General features: G+C 40.7%; 1 protein-coding gene across 8 annotated transcripts in view; it reads right to left on the bottom strand.

Moving 5' to 3' along the window:
* Tnik (TRAF2 and NCK interacting kinase) overlaps nucleotides 1–15,490 on the bottom strand; it is a 410,638-nt gene that overhangs the window by 144,024 nt on the left and 251,124 nt on the right. For all 8 annotated transcript variants that reach the window (XM_004633447.2, XM_023717821.1, XM_023717822.1 and 5 more), the window contains exon 5: nucleotides 10,971–11,096. In XM_004633447.2, coding sequence (XP_004633504.1) covers nucleotides 10,971–11,096 — 126 coding nt within the window. The remainder of the gene's footprint in view (nucleotides 1–10,970; nucleotides 11,097–15,490) is intronic.

Here is a 15,490-nt window from a genome sequence, read left to right as displayed (position 1 = left end):
AAATTTGGAATGAAAGAACTCGGCATGACATTTTTGTCAAAGTATCACCCCTGAGTTCATAAAAATGGTTCCACTAAGGTTGAACTTCAGATTCAGATGCAAGATATTAAATTAGGTGAAACCTTAGACCTATATTGGCATCTAGGTGCCATTCATTCTGTCTGTATTTTTTCTTTTCTTTTCTTTTTTATATTTTAGGGAAGGCTCTACAGGGTGTTCAGGGTTTTATTACTAGATGGGACTCATAAGTGATCTGCCTGTTTACAGCCTCCAGAAGAGCTGGGATTACAGGCACGTGCCACCATGCCCAGTCTCAATTGCCTTCTCAGTTTGCCCCAGGGATCCCAGAGGCCAGGCCAGCACAGCAGGCCTGGGGATCAAAGGGGCCCCCATGGGCCCCTGTGCCTGCTTGCAGGTGCTTTAATCTGGTGAGCTATTTGGCTGGCCCTCATTCTGTCTCTATAGCTCAGGCCATCCATCAGGTGGCCCTGACACTGGTAGACTAATTACAGTCACCCCTTTCATCATGTTAGGCATTCCTGTATTTACGAATTTCTACCATTAAAATTTCTACCTTTCCACTGATGAGTAATAGATTCAAACACTTCCCCAGACAAATAACCTAGCTTCTCTCTATGGAGTTCTTTATTCATGAAAGTCCCAATTACTGATTAAAACAGTAAATAAAAGTAAAGCTTCATTTTTTGATACACAGAACTAAGAGAAATTTTCATTTTCTTCAAAGCTCAGCTATATTTGGCTGAATTTTTAATGGTGTTATATGCAAGAATATATATTCAGATCTTGAAACAACCAAAAGGGAAGTGAGCCTGGTGTAACCAAGATACAATAGCAGCATAAAGCTAATCCATAGCAAATTTAAGTTTAGAGGTGCTGGCTAACATCAGTGCAGATTCCATAGAGGGTGTCTCCTGGCAGGTCACCATGTGACTTCATGTCTTACTTCATCTCACTATACTACTCTGGGAGACCCCACACAGGAGCTGGACATGTAGTGCAAAGGCATGAAGCAAAGTACCTATGGGACAACCCAGGAGTGACAGGATCTCTGGTGTGAACTGGCTTGTGTCCTCTAACCAGCTGACAGACTATGCTAACATATTGCTCCTATTTGGTATTTCAGGCCCAATACCTCTAGAATATTAGATTTTTTTTTTCAAAACTTTTCAAGTTAATTCAAACTTTTAAGTGAAACCACTCAATTTTTCTAATGTTGGCATGATTAAAAAAAAACAAACAAACACTACTTTATGTGAATCAAACTAAACATATATAGCCTCTGGGCTTTCGGTTTTCAAACCCAGATCTAGTGCAGTATTTTCAATTTTATAATGTGGAAACCAAATGCCAGACACACTGCCTCTGCCAAGTATAGAATCCAGGTCTCTGGATTCCCAGGGCAGGCTGCAGCCAACTGCAAGAATGCTTCTGAAATGCATATGACATCATTTCTTAATTTCTAGCTTTCCTACTCTAGAGCGCTGCAATCTAGTACATGGCTTAGAAAGCCATTATACCTCAATAATCTGCTCTCTTACTTGACCACCTACATTTCAGAAGCTAATTACAAATTTATTTCCTTTTGCAAGATATTCTAGCTCTGTGATTGTTATGGTGGTATGAAAAGAGACAGCAACATATGTGTGATTTCATGCTCTCATTATAGAGAAATTAGTTCATTTAGTGGATTGTACTTCTCACTCACTCCCAGTGTCTGAGTGGCATACAGCAAACTCAGAGAGCCTTCTTAGCCCTGCAATGGGCAGAATGAGATGGTAATGTTGTGTGTCAGAGCTCGACTTGTTTCCCAGAGATTGGAATCTTTATTGAAAGAGCTCCCTTTTTTGATTTCCGGATCAGGCCCTGAGCAACTGATAAAGGAGAATTACTTGGCTATTATCAGAAGTAGTTGTGTTTCCACAAAGAGCTGGTACTAAACAAGAGTCTATCTCTGCAATAAGATTGATAGAATTCGCACAGATTATAATTCAATCAGACACCTGAAACAGCGCACATATTGGCTAGTAAGATATTAAAAGCCCCTGACCTCCAGCCACAGGCAAAGAAATATCTGGCAGACATTTCATGTAGTTAGTCTGTACACAGGGAATAAATTCTGGAAAGTGTTGATTTTTACTGTGCAGGACATGTCTCTATGTTTTTATACCAATGTAGTCCTAACAAAATGCCATTATTCCAAAGAGTCAACTATCTGTAACCTTTTCAACTGTTTGATAAAATATTCTCTAAAGGCTTAATGCACTATATTTCTTAGGTTTCACAGCAATATATTATATAGCTAGCAGGTCTTACTATCCCTTTGAATACTGGGAAAACTGAGAAAAACAAAGATTTAAGGTGAAGTGAAAGTAACTTAATTTACACACAAGGCTTTAATCTTAATTGGAACACTGACCTTGGATATCAGGACCATTTTTCATGACAAAAGGAGGAAAGCATAGGGCTTAAGGGCTTGATTCTGACATCAGACAGTTTGCGGTTAGCTAATGCATTGCCTTCATCCTTGGCAAGCCCTGGGTTTGGGCACAATTCTGAACTTTATTGAGGCTAATTTCTCACTGGTAAAATGGAGATATTGATATTTAATTTGCAGAGTAGCTATGGAAATACAATAAATTAATATGATGATGTTGGTAAACACAGGACTTGGCCCATTGATAAACAGGTGATAGATGAGAGCTACCACTGCTCTCTTTAACACAGAATGCCCAAACACAGTGAGTCAGAGGACTTGGAATAAGTATACACTATTATATTCTGAAAACAAATTTCAATCAATACTGTCATCTGGTATTAATTTCCCAACAGGTTTCTATACTGCTGTTACTTTTTCAAAGGCTGCCTTAGTTTATCACACGGAAGTACAACTGGGGAAAAAATGCTGCTCATGCCCTTTCCTAGCTGCTACCTCCTCTTCAGGGACAGAAGCGGTTGCAAAGTTGCTGATGGGTGATCAGAATGACACTCCCATGGACAGGAGAATGACAGATGCCACGCCTTCTAGCTTCTAAACCACCAATGGGGCCAATAACTGTCATGCTTTGCCATCTGTATTTGATTTCAGGTGAGAAAAATAGGTGTGAAGGCAGGATTCCCCCTATGTGGTCCCGTTTGGAAGCTCTCACTACCTGCAAACCCCCTTTGACCAAGCGCAGGACTTGTTACCATACTAACACAGTCTCCTAACTGGTCTCCCTACTTTTCTACCTTTGTTCTGTCCAATCTCTCAACCAAGCAACCAAAGTGGCCTATTCATTATGTGGGTCAAGTCCTACTACTCTTCTCCCCAAGCCTTCCAATGCCTTTTCCAATTCATGCATAAAACTGAGGTCATGCCGATGGTCCCTCTGTAAGTCCTGCATGATCTGGACCCAAGTCTCTCTTCCACACCTCTCCCTTCTCACTGTGTTTCATCCATAGTGGTTTCACTGCTATTCCCAGAAAACAGAAGGCCTGGCATGCCCTTGCTCAAGCTATCCTCTACCACTTTGGCATATCCAGCTCAGAAAGCTATAACAGAATACCTGGCTTACAAATAGCAAAAACTTTTATTTCTTCCAGTTCTGGAGGCAATTTTTACTGGCTAAAAATTGCTAAGTTCTTCAAAAGAATGTGAAAAATCTGCCCAGATCATGTGGGCGCTAATCACACTTACAAGTGCTCCACCTCCACGATCCAATCCCATTTACAAAGCCTTACCCTCTCTCAGGCTGGCAGCATAGCTCTGTGAAGAAGACTTGCCTCTTATGGATGAGACCCTCAGTTCTGTCCACAGCACTATGAACAAAGCCTTACCTCCTATTACCATCTCAATGGGGGTTAGAACTCCAACATATGGATTTGGACATAAACATTCAGTATGTAGCTCCCTTCACTCCCTATTAATCTTTCTCCACTATTCCAGAGCTCACCAGCTTCTGGTAGTCTGTATCATTTTCTTATAGTACTTACTGTCTGTGGTGTGCAGCAAGCATATTTGCTGCATTAAAGTAAGGGCTTTAACCAGTTTTGTTCAATGACAGAGTCTGAATGCTTAGAAGAGTACCTTGCATGTGTGAGTGACTGGAGTATGTATTTGCTGGATAGCTGGATGAATGGTGATTAAATAAATGAACACTGGAAACCAGGCTCTGGCTTTCCAAACACCACAGCCACCTCCACTGGAAGCACAATTGGTCAGGGCAAGAACCAGCAGGTGGTGACACATTTCCTGAACACAAAGCCTTCCAACTTTTAACCCCATGCAGATGTAAGTATGTTTGTTGCTTTCTACAGTGCCAATCGGAAAATTTTGCTCGATTAAAAAAACAAACCAACAACAACCAAAGAAATCCTAATCAACAAACAAAACCTTCCAGTGTGTTTCACAGAAGTTCAGACCAAGTTACCTTGTCATACTTTAGGACGTCTGCATTCTGGTCACGTATCACCTCTTACTGAGTGTCGAGGTCCTGAAAAAGTCTATTGATTTATACAATTCAGAAAATGACAATTTTTCTTCTATCTTAAAAAAATCTCAGGATTATGACACATTGAAAGTAACTCAAGCCTTGTTTGACTACCCCTCTCCTCTTAATAAACATACCCCAGTCCAGGAAAAGCTAGGGTCCCCTTTCGCCCACCTCCAGCAGGAATGGAATTAACCTTCAGGTGTGGTTCATCAAGAAGCAGCTGCACTGCTCCAGGTGGTAAATGGGGAGGTCCTTAAAGGCTACCTTAACATTCACTTTTAACTTTAGGGAGAGCCTTGACTAAGGGAAAACTCCTTTCCAGACAGCATAAAAATAGCTATCATGCCTTGTCTATTGTGAATAATGCGGCAACAAATGAGAGAGCAGGAGTCTCCTGAGCACACGGACTTCATTTCTTTTGGACATGCATGACAAAGGAAACTGCTGAATTATGTGAGAGTTCTACTTCTAATTTTTAAATAAATGAATATTTATTTGTTTACTCTTGCAGTAGTGGTGATTAAACCCAGGGCCTTCACACTGAGCTTTGTCCTCAACCTTTTATTTTATTTTTGCAGAACTGGGGATTGAACTCAGGCCTTTGCGTTTGCCAGGGAAGCATTTATTCTACTGAGCCATCTCCCTGGCTCCAGACCCTTTTAATTTTGAGACAAGGTCTCACTAAGTTGCTAAATTGCTCATGATGGGCTTCAATTTGAGATCCTCCTGCTTCAGCCTTCCAGAGTTCTGAGATTACAGTTTCTCCTCCTTCTCCTTCTCTTTCTCTTCCTCCTCCTCCCTCTTTTCCTCCCCCCATCTTCTCTTCCTCCTTCTTTTTTTTGAAGGATCATTATAGTGTTTCTCACAGTGACTGTATTAATGTATATTCCCACCAACAGTGTGCAAGGGTTTCCTTTTCTCCACATTCTCGCCAACATTGTATCATTTTTCTTTGTGCATTATATAACAATGAAACTGGAAGAAAACAAGTAAGACAGGGGTTGCTGATGTAGCTTTGTGGTAGAGCATCTTCCCAGCAGGCAAGAGCCACTGTGCTCAGTGGCTCACAATCACGAAGGGGAAAATACCACAAGACAGTGGTGGTTCCCCTGGGGTGGTGGTGTGGAGAGTGTGCAAAGGGGGCTAGGGTGCTGGCAGTGAACTGGGGGCACAGGTGTCATTCTCAATGTGTCATCTGTTGAGCTCATAAAAACACAGGCTCACTGCTAAGGCTGGATTCAGACATTCCAGTTCATGCCACCTCTCCACACTCCGCTGAACCTGAACTTTCCAAGAATCTGTAGTGACCAGGTTTGTACCAATAATAGCACTTCCATTCACAAATCAATGCATTGCTCAGCATTGTTTAACCCTGTGTGAGGAAAAGAATGAAACACCACGGGGAACCACCCTTGCCTCAGAGGGAATGAGAATCTTGGGCATCCCGAAAGAAAAGAAAAAGTAGCAGAATCCACGCTTGGGGTGCACATCTACAAGCCCAGTTGCCCAACAGACTGATGCAGAATTGCAAGCTCAAGGCCAGCTTGAGTAACTGAGACCTTGTGTCAAAAATTTTGAAATACTAGAAAAAGGTGGAGATGTAACGCAGCAGTAGGCCTGCTGCTATGTCATGGCCCTGGTTTCAATTCCTACTACCAGAAAACAACAACAAAATAAAAACGAGACCCATAACAGCTACAAAGGAAAAGTGGTTCAGATAGTAAAGACGATGACTGGGAGAAAAAGTAGACATGCATTTGAACAATGTCTTAAAAATTAAATTATTGTGAAAACGCACAAGGCAATGCCACTGATATCCTCCTTTTGGATACAGGAGTAGTGCACCTGGGGCCCCAATCCAGGCTCGGTAATGGCACGTACAGCGCCCAGGTTTGTGGGGCAGGCTGGGCAGGTGTCAGCATAGTCCTATAGGCCACACTACAAATGTGGCCAGGACTATCCTGAAGACATGACGGTCCTCATGGGCTGCCAGCTTGAACATGGCAACCACCTCGGGCAGTGAGTACCTTAAACTGCTTCTCTGATGCAGTGAGTATGGCAAGCCCACTCTGCATGTCAGGCGCCTGTGCCAGGGCCCAAAAAGCCTCATAGGGCTCCAGGAAGTTGGAGTCCAGGTCTGTCTAGTACATAGATGGCCACTACCGGTGCCCAGGATATCAACTGCACCTTCATGCCCAGCTCAGCCTCCATAGCCTGCTTGGGCTGCTTCTCACTGCCTGCCATGGTTACTGGTACCACAAGGGCACAGGCAAACACAGAGCCCAAGTTGGGGCCTGCCCAACCCCATGGTGGGTCAATGGTGGGCACATGGTGGGCCGCATCAGAGTTGCAATGCTTCTCCCTTCCCAAGTGCCCAAGACATCACAGAGCCACTCTGCTCTCTGGACATTAGCTGGCCTTGTGATGTCACCTGGGCCAGGGTCCGAGTGTCACCAAAGCTCAGCCAGGCTAACAGATCTCCCACAGAATCATGATGGAAGCCCTGACCCTGGCCACAGCATGACAGCTGATACTCCAGAGCTCCCTAAGGCTACACTTTCACCCTCATCCACTGACTCAGCTACCAGCACCAGCACTACACTGGACACAACAGGGAACATCAGAGTGGAGGACACAAAGGATTTTCTGGGCTCTGAGGAATCAGAGAAGAATCTGAGGAACCTGGCAGAAGATGAACCTCATGCCTGCACCATCCTGATCGAGTGTGGAAGGCCAGCATGATCCCAGCCCTCACCTGCCCTGCTCCAAGCTGGTGTCCAAGCTGGTGTTCTGTATCTGCTAACCTGTGGGCTCCATTGGTCCTGCCATCCTGTCCTAACCAAGGGGCTTACCCTGGAGTCTCTTGATCACCCTGGCTGAATCCTCCCTGGGGCTGCTGCTTCTGGGAGAGGGAAGATAGGGATGAACATCAGGCTACCTCCTACTACACCAGCCATCTCTCTTTGTAAAGAGTATTTTCTAATCCCTACGCTGGGCGAACCGCCACTGGGCCAGCCTTCAGCCTATGTGTGCACAACGGGGATCCCTGCTGGGCATCTCAGCCAGAATGTGAGGTATGTGTGTGTTGGGGGATCAGTATGGCTTCCCTGGAGCCTGGACCTTGGATTTTTTTCCTGGCCTTTTTTTCAGTTGGTGTTGGATTAATGTTAAAAATACTGACTCTTAAAATTGATAATAAAAGCACTTAATAACACAAAATTAAATTATTGGAATTACTAACGAGAGGTAAATATTTTCAAATACCATTAGTGTGTACTTTTCCAGATACCCTATGTCAATATATCTGTACCTTTTTTTTTTTTTACAAAATGATAAGATAGTATGTACAACTATAAAAAGGGCTTCAAAAATCCCACTATAAATGTTCGTGTTCATTCATTTATAATTATAGATCTACATTAAATCAGTAATCTCCATAGCATACATTAAGTGATTTCCTATTAGTTAATTTCTATTTATTTATTTATTTTTTACACTGGGGATTGAACTCAGGACTTTGTGCCTGCCAGTCAGGAGCTTATTCTATGCTGAGCTATTTTCCCCCTGTTGGTTAATTTCTACGTACATCTTTATGAAACATCCCAAATATTTATTTTGGATACACTTCTACTTGAGGAAATACTCGCTCAAAAGTAAGTCACTTTCTCTGGAAGACAGACATCCATACTGCACATATCTGTGTATATGTAATTTCTGTATGTGTGTGTATGTGAGTGCATGTGCACACATTTGTTATGCAGGTGTATCTGTATGTCTTCAAAATGCTTTTGAATTAATCTGCACCAACATTCATTTCTATAAGCAGTAGACATGAGTATCCCTTCTGGGTAATATTTTTAAAATTTGTTCTAGTAGTCCAAGCTTGCAGCATATGCATTTTACCGTCATCATGGAGAGTGAGTACATGAATAATACAACTGGATTCTTTTCTAAAGCCTCTCTCTTCTCCCCTCCTCCTTCCCTCTCACCTCCTCTAAGTCCCCTTTCCCCATTTTTATTCTTGTTGATATTATAAATCTCATTTTGTGATGTGGAATTTTTATGCTCACTGAGGTTATTAGGTGTTTGTAGATGGCACATTTCTACTTAGCTCCCCTTCCCCTACTGTCTTCTCTTCTCCACGTTCTCTTGGACTCCTTCCCATCTGTAAGCGATCTATCCCCGTTTCCTTCTATCCATCCTTTGCCAGTCTACCAGGTAAGAAATGATATAGAACTCCTATTGCTTTTATGCATTTATATTAATAAGAATAATATTTTTAAGATATCTTTTTTGGTAACTAATATTTCTTTAGCTTTGTAGTTGTTACCTTTTCCTTAGTTTAATCTTTCTGTTGGTAGTTTCCTATTTTTCCCATTGATTCATATAAATTCTTCATTTGTGAAGGCTACTAAATTAATTCTTTGCTCATCATATATGCAATATTTTATCAAAATTAGTTATTTACATTTTCATATAAGTCTTGATCATAAATTTTTTAAACATTCATATAGTCAAGTCCATCAAAATTCTGTGTTCTAATTCATTCATTTATTGTCAGACTCTCTAGGATTAGTTTTTTATTTTCTCCAACCATTTTTATATTTTTAATCTTCACATCTCCATCCACTATACATTCAGAGGCCGCAATTAAAATCTAATGTAAATATTTTAGGAATCATGCAAAATATATAAAACAAATGCCATCAGACTAAATGGATTTACTTACTCAAAAGTGCACTTTTATTTTTAATTTGTAAATGGAATTTTCAGGAAAAAAATCCTTAAGGGTTGTTTTCATTTCCAAAGACTGAGTAATCAGTATCAAAGGACACGAAAATCTTATCAATTTTTGAACAAACATCATTATACCCTTTTTGGTCACCAGTTGCATTCACAATGTTTCATCTTCTTAATCAGATTGTAAATATTATCTATATTACAAGAGTCATTTCTATCCAAGACTGAGCTATTTGAAGATTACTCATGAAACAGAGTCCTCCCTAGAACTACTTAATTTAGCACTGTCTTTGGCAATTAATAGGCACCTGATAATTCAATGACTTTTGTGTTTTGTTTTTTTCTGTATTATTTTAGGGAAGGGTCTACAGGGTGTTCAGGGTCTCACTACTAGATTGGACTTGTAGTGATCCACCTGTTTACAGCCTTGCAAGTGCTGAAATTACAGGCACACACCACCATGCTCAGTCTCAATCGCTGTCTCAGAGCTCTCCGGGGGCGGGGCTGGCACGGCAGGCTCGGGGATCAAACTCCCAGCCCCTGTGCCTGCTTGCATGCAACTTTAATCCACTGAGCTATTTGGCCGGCTCTTGTATTTCATGTTAAATACATACCAAGCTCTCTGGAAGATAAGCAAGATAGGATGTGGTTAACAGGTTATTTTAGAGTCACTAACCCAACATTATGTGAAATGAATGAAAGTTTAAGGTTCTGAGAGAATTAGATAAAGCAGCAGACTACTGCACAGAGAAGGCCTTCACAAAAGAGGCCTAAATCAGGAAAGTGATTCTAAAATGGTCCAGGGGGTCAAACCAAGATGGATTTAAAAGGCTGCTGAATGAATAAGATAACAAAACTTCTAGTGGCAGATATGCAGATACCAGAAAAATGAGAAGACAACCTGGCCTGGGAAGCATAGGAAGAAGAGGTGGGGTTTTGCTATCTTATTAAGGGGGATGATCAATCAGAGCTGTCTTACAGAGTGTGAAAGATACATACAGGGTACATAGGTAGTAGATATAGGATGCAGACAATGTTAGGCATTTTACTCGTAGAATTGGAGTTTATATTTGAGAATAATCCACACATTATTGGTAGATAAAGAGAAAGAACCACACAAAGATTTGTAGATCCTAGCTCCATCATTTATTTTTTTGTTTGTTTGACATAGGATCTTGCTTTGTAGTGAAGGCTGGCCTTGAACTCACTATGTAGCCCAGAATGGCCTGGAATTCATAGCAATCCTCCAGCCTCAGTCTCCCAAGTACTGAGATTACAAGTGTGCACCATGCTAACCCCTCACACACAATTTGTAGCTACATAGACCTTAGAGGAATTTATTTACCTTCCGTATAAGCTTTAGCTATACCATCCAAGAAATGGGAATAACAATAACAATAACTACCTCAATGAATTAGAATAAGCATAATCCTTAACTAGTATAATCCTTAACTAAATATAATAAAGGACTGTCCATGAATAGAAAGACAACAAGAATTAACTACTGGTTGGGGGAATAGTTCATTTTAAATGATAGAAAAAAGTGTAAGTATTCTCAAAAGAGTGATTTTTCAACACAATGGGAAAAAATCTTGAAAACAATGTTATAGAAATAATGGATTCATTGGGTTTCAAATTTGAAGTTATTTCAAGTATGGTCATGAGGACAGAGAAAGAGAGTGTTCAGTGGTGGGTGTTTTTCATGTAACAAAAGGGAATTTAAATAGTGCTACCTACCCAAAGCTGGTCATCCATGCCTGGAGGGTTCTTCTTGATAAAAGCACCATAGTATGTAGCTATATTCCGGTGATGAGAATATTTCTTCAACATGTTAATTTCTTGTTTGATTTCTTCCTCTTCATCCTATATTGGAGAAATAATCATTGGAACATGAAAATCTATTGTTATTAGCAGAATTTCGTTCTTCAATACTATCAATATCAACTAAGTAATGAAGCTTTTTTTCTTTCATGGTAAGAGCATAATTATTTGACTAAAGTGAAAATAAAAAACATGTTAGTAGTGAAAATGGGGAATCTTCTTTTTGTACAGGTAACAGACATAGCATCCAGTCTGCTGGGGGGAAAAGTAATCTCATGTCTGGATAGGAGATCAAAGCAGTCAATCAGGATATTAGATAAAATTTACACTAGGCCTCTTGGAACTATGTCCATTGAGTGTCTATCCCTGATCCTATCTGCTATAGAAATGACCGAGGAGAGTGAAAGGAAAAAAATATGGGCTCTCAGATTTAAATTTTGTTAGGTTCATTTTCTTTGAAGCCTACTTTCATTGAAGTGCCTGATTGAAGCTGATGAAAGTCAGATGGTAGAGGGAGCAAGGTAAGTTCTCCAGCTCTGAGGAAGTTCACAAAGCAGGAGTACCCTCATCACCTTCAGGAAACTAAACATGAAAAGGAAAGGGGAAATGCAGTGGTCGAGGATATAAAAAGAGACAACTCTCCTACAGAGTTAGTTTCCTGATGTTGAGGTTTCATTCATTCTGAGTTTCAATGTGGAGTCTGCAAACTTGCTCATTAGTAGTAGATAATGTATGCTCTTCTATAATTTTAGTTTATTGATGTGTACACATCGGTTGGATTGCAAAATGGTGTTTGACTGTTGAGGTTGTTTGGGAAAGTTTCTGCCCCAAGATTAAGTGTTTTACATAGATAAGTAAGTGAGAGCGATCCCTGACTGTAAAATGTTACATTGCCAAGACCTGAAAGACCACCCAGGTGTGTCCCCTGTGTGCACCTTCAATCCCTACAGCTGCATGGCTTCTTCTAGTCTATCTGCACACATGGGTCCTTCTGTACTCTCCCATACATAACAGCTTATTTCCCTCTTTTTTCTTCATATAATTTTTACAGAACACTTCTGGTTTGGTCTCATTTATATTCCCCAAAATGTATTCCCTGCTTCTATCGGGCAATGGTAAGTCCACATATTAAATCTCATCATAGCCCCTACTGTTCTTCATACGGTGTGGAGATATGCATCATACTATGCCATAATTGCCATAATTTTTACTGGACTGTCTTGGCTGGGTGTGTAGTTCAGTGGCACAGCACCTGCTTGGAAAGTGTGAGGTCCTGAGGTCCTGGTCCGAAAGAATTAAAAAAAAAAACAAAACACTTGACTTTCTTCTTCATAGATTGTAAGTTTTCCTGTGTTTCACAGGTCCTTCTTGGCAAACCTCCTTGATTTACCTGGTCTTGTCATGACTCAAGTCACCTGGATTATCACGTTATTTCTACAGCACCTTTTAAAACTGCCATCCCCTGTCAGTCTGTGACAATCCTAAACACAGCAATCCTGCAAGTGCTTGTTTTCTATCATAGCCTGTAACTATTTGGATATGATATGTCCCCTAAAAAGTTCACTGTGTTGAACATTTGCTGGATGATAGTGTTTTGGATCATTAGAGCTCTAACTAAACTAGAGGATTAACCCATTGATGAGATCATAATTTGATGGTGTTTAGGGGAGGTGACTGAAAAACAAAGCTTGCTTAAAGAGCAGTCCCTAGGGTTGTAGCACTTCTCCGGCTCTTCCACTCTTTCTTAAATTTCTGGGCCCTGGAGTTGAGCAGCCTCCTCCAGTTTATCCTTCTGCCATGACATCTGGGCCTGGTCACAGGCCTAAAGTGATGGAGTCAGCTGACCAAGGACTGAGCCCTCTGAAACCATGAACCGAAATAAGACTTGCCACCTTTAAATTGTGGATGTTAGGTGTTTAGTGGCAATGATGGAAAACTCCCTCATTAATATAAATCCACAGCACCAAGCAGAGTGCCTGTAAATGAATTTGAGTACTAAAATGATGACTTACAAGGGCACATAACCTATACAACACTAGTGATGTTAGAAGGATCTGATGAAAACAGAAAGAAGAAAGTGGTGAGATGCTGACATTTTCCAGCCATACAGCAAGTTTTGCTGCAAAAATAAAGGAGATCTGTAGGCCCAGGGAAACTAAGGCATGCTGTATACCCTATGGCTTAACTAAATGGAAAACTAACGTAGCCTGAAAACAATGTATGCTTGGGATCTTCAGCTGAAGGAATTCATGTGCCCTAATAGTGTGGAGGGATTCAAAGGGTAAGGAAAGGGCTGGGCTGGAGGCTGAGGCAGGGAATGGATAGCCCACTTCTGACCAAAGAGAATTCTTCCTTACAATGATCAAAACCACCTCCATCTTCACTGCAGGCATATGGAGAAAATGACCTTCAAAGACCTTCAACTTATTAAAGGGCCTCTGCAGCACTCCTCAAATGCCTCACTACCATGCACATTAGCTTTTTAAAATTCACTGTATGTAGCCAAATGATTGTGGATGAATATAGGATATGAGCAGATGTACTTTGAGGAAGCCTAAGAAGAAGGGGAGAAAACCAACCTGAGGGTTTCTGTGGGCAGCATGGCATCAACAGCTGCTTTGATAAAAATGGCTCTGTGAGGTAATGAAAGACACAGATCACTTTTCAACTGCAGCTGGCAGTCTGAACTCCAGCCATTCTTAGCAGTGAGTTAGGCTGCTTCTACAAGTATTTTCTGCCTGCCTCCTGGGTTCTACAAGCATGATGTGCCTTCAAAGCTCGACATAGCGCTAAGAAACAGTCAAACAACAGTATAATTCAACATGTGGTTAAATCCAAAATAAGTAGGCTTAGAAGTTAGAATGAAGTTGGTAATTCTGAATCACTTTGTGAAGGTAAACTGAGGCAGTCACACGTCAAGAAGGAAGGCATATATAGTAGGCTTAGGGTCCAAACGCTGAGTGTGGGCACACGGAGTGTACCCTGAGTCTAAGCTGACACCCATCCTGGCTGTGACGCCTCAGGAAAGGAACCTAGCTTTTTTGGAGCCTAAAATTTCTCATCTATAATGAAATAGAGACATCACAAATCTCTGTTTTGCAATAATTAAATGAGGTGCATGGAAGTATAAAGCGTAACACAAAAGAATACCCTCAGTCTTCTCACCAAAAGAAATCAATACAACAAAGATAGGAGGGAAAGAATGTAAGTCACTTGAACCTTAATTTAAATTGTTCCTACACACAACTATGGAACATTAGGTCATGGATATACACTTTCAATATTCAATGTTGATCTTGACTTTCTGTGTCTTTGTGAGTGAGCATGTGAATTCTCAGGCCTCTGGGGCTACTATTTCTTCAGATTTCTAGTCTAGATCACCAATAGCAGTAAATGATTCAAAGAAGTACATGATTATTGTCAGTTTTGACAAGAAGTCAAGTCACCATTTAACAAATAGTCCAGATTCAAACCACATCTCATTGAAGGAGGTTATTAGCAGTCTTAAAAAAGAAAAAAATGTCAACTGAGGCTACAAGCAGACCAGTTTTAGGAGAAAGAACATCCTCTATTTTGTAAATGAACTATTCATAGGTCTTAAGTATCAGGCACAGGGATCAAGCTCACAGAAAAATTAATCATCATTAGATCATGAGGAAAAATAAAGTTAAAATACCAAATAGTTTCCAATTTAAAAGGAGAATAACTTCAATGAGTCAAGTCCAGTACTTTAGGAAGATCTATTAATTCAATGAGAAGACTTCAACATCTAGTCTGATTCACTGTATTAACATCAAGTGTGGCATTTAAACTCTCTGAATGTTGGTTATTTTCAGCTGCAAATGGGAAAAAGACTGCCATCTACGCCACCTTTATGGGCTTCATGTTTACTTAAACATAACTTTAGCATTAATGTAAGGAAGACTTTTTCCTCTCAAGATCATGAGAATCTATTTATTGCTTAGTATTTGTGATAGACTGAAAAAAAAAAAAAAAAGCCAGATTACTTGGCTACCTCCATCCCCCAGTGGAGAAATGGGGTCTACTGCTTTTCTCTCTGAAGGTGGACTGGGCCCCTTGACTTGATTCGACCAATGGAAATTAACAAGCACCATGCAGTGGGGCTCTGGAAGATACTTGTGCTTTGCAGTTGGCCCTTTCTCCTATTTTCAGAGAATGCCTCCCCTATGTGGAAACCAGAACTGGTTCCCAGAAGATACAAAGTGAAGCAAAGGACAGTGGCTTTCAGATGAAACAGACTTAAGGCTTTTAAGCCAGTGGCCACTTTTGATGGCAATATCATGTTCAAGACTGTGGTCATAAAATAGGGCCGAACACTAATGTCATGTTCACTATGTTCCAGAGGCTCTGTTCACACTCTCTTACTTAATACTCAAAATGACTGTATAAAGTAGGTGTTTTTAATAACCTGATTT

The sequence above is a fragment of the Octodon degus genome, unplaced genomic scaffold (genome assembly GCF_000260255.1).
Source record: "Octodon degus isolate 3935 unplaced genomic scaffold, OctDeg1.0 scaffold00055, whole genome shotgun sequence".
NCBI classification, from domain to species: domain Eukaryota; kingdom Metazoa; phylum Chordata; class Mammalia; order Rodentia; family Octodontidae; genus Octodon; species Octodon degus.
The sequence above is the reverse complement of the archived record's forward strand: the minus strand, read 5'-3'. Positions and strand labels throughout refer to the sequence as shown.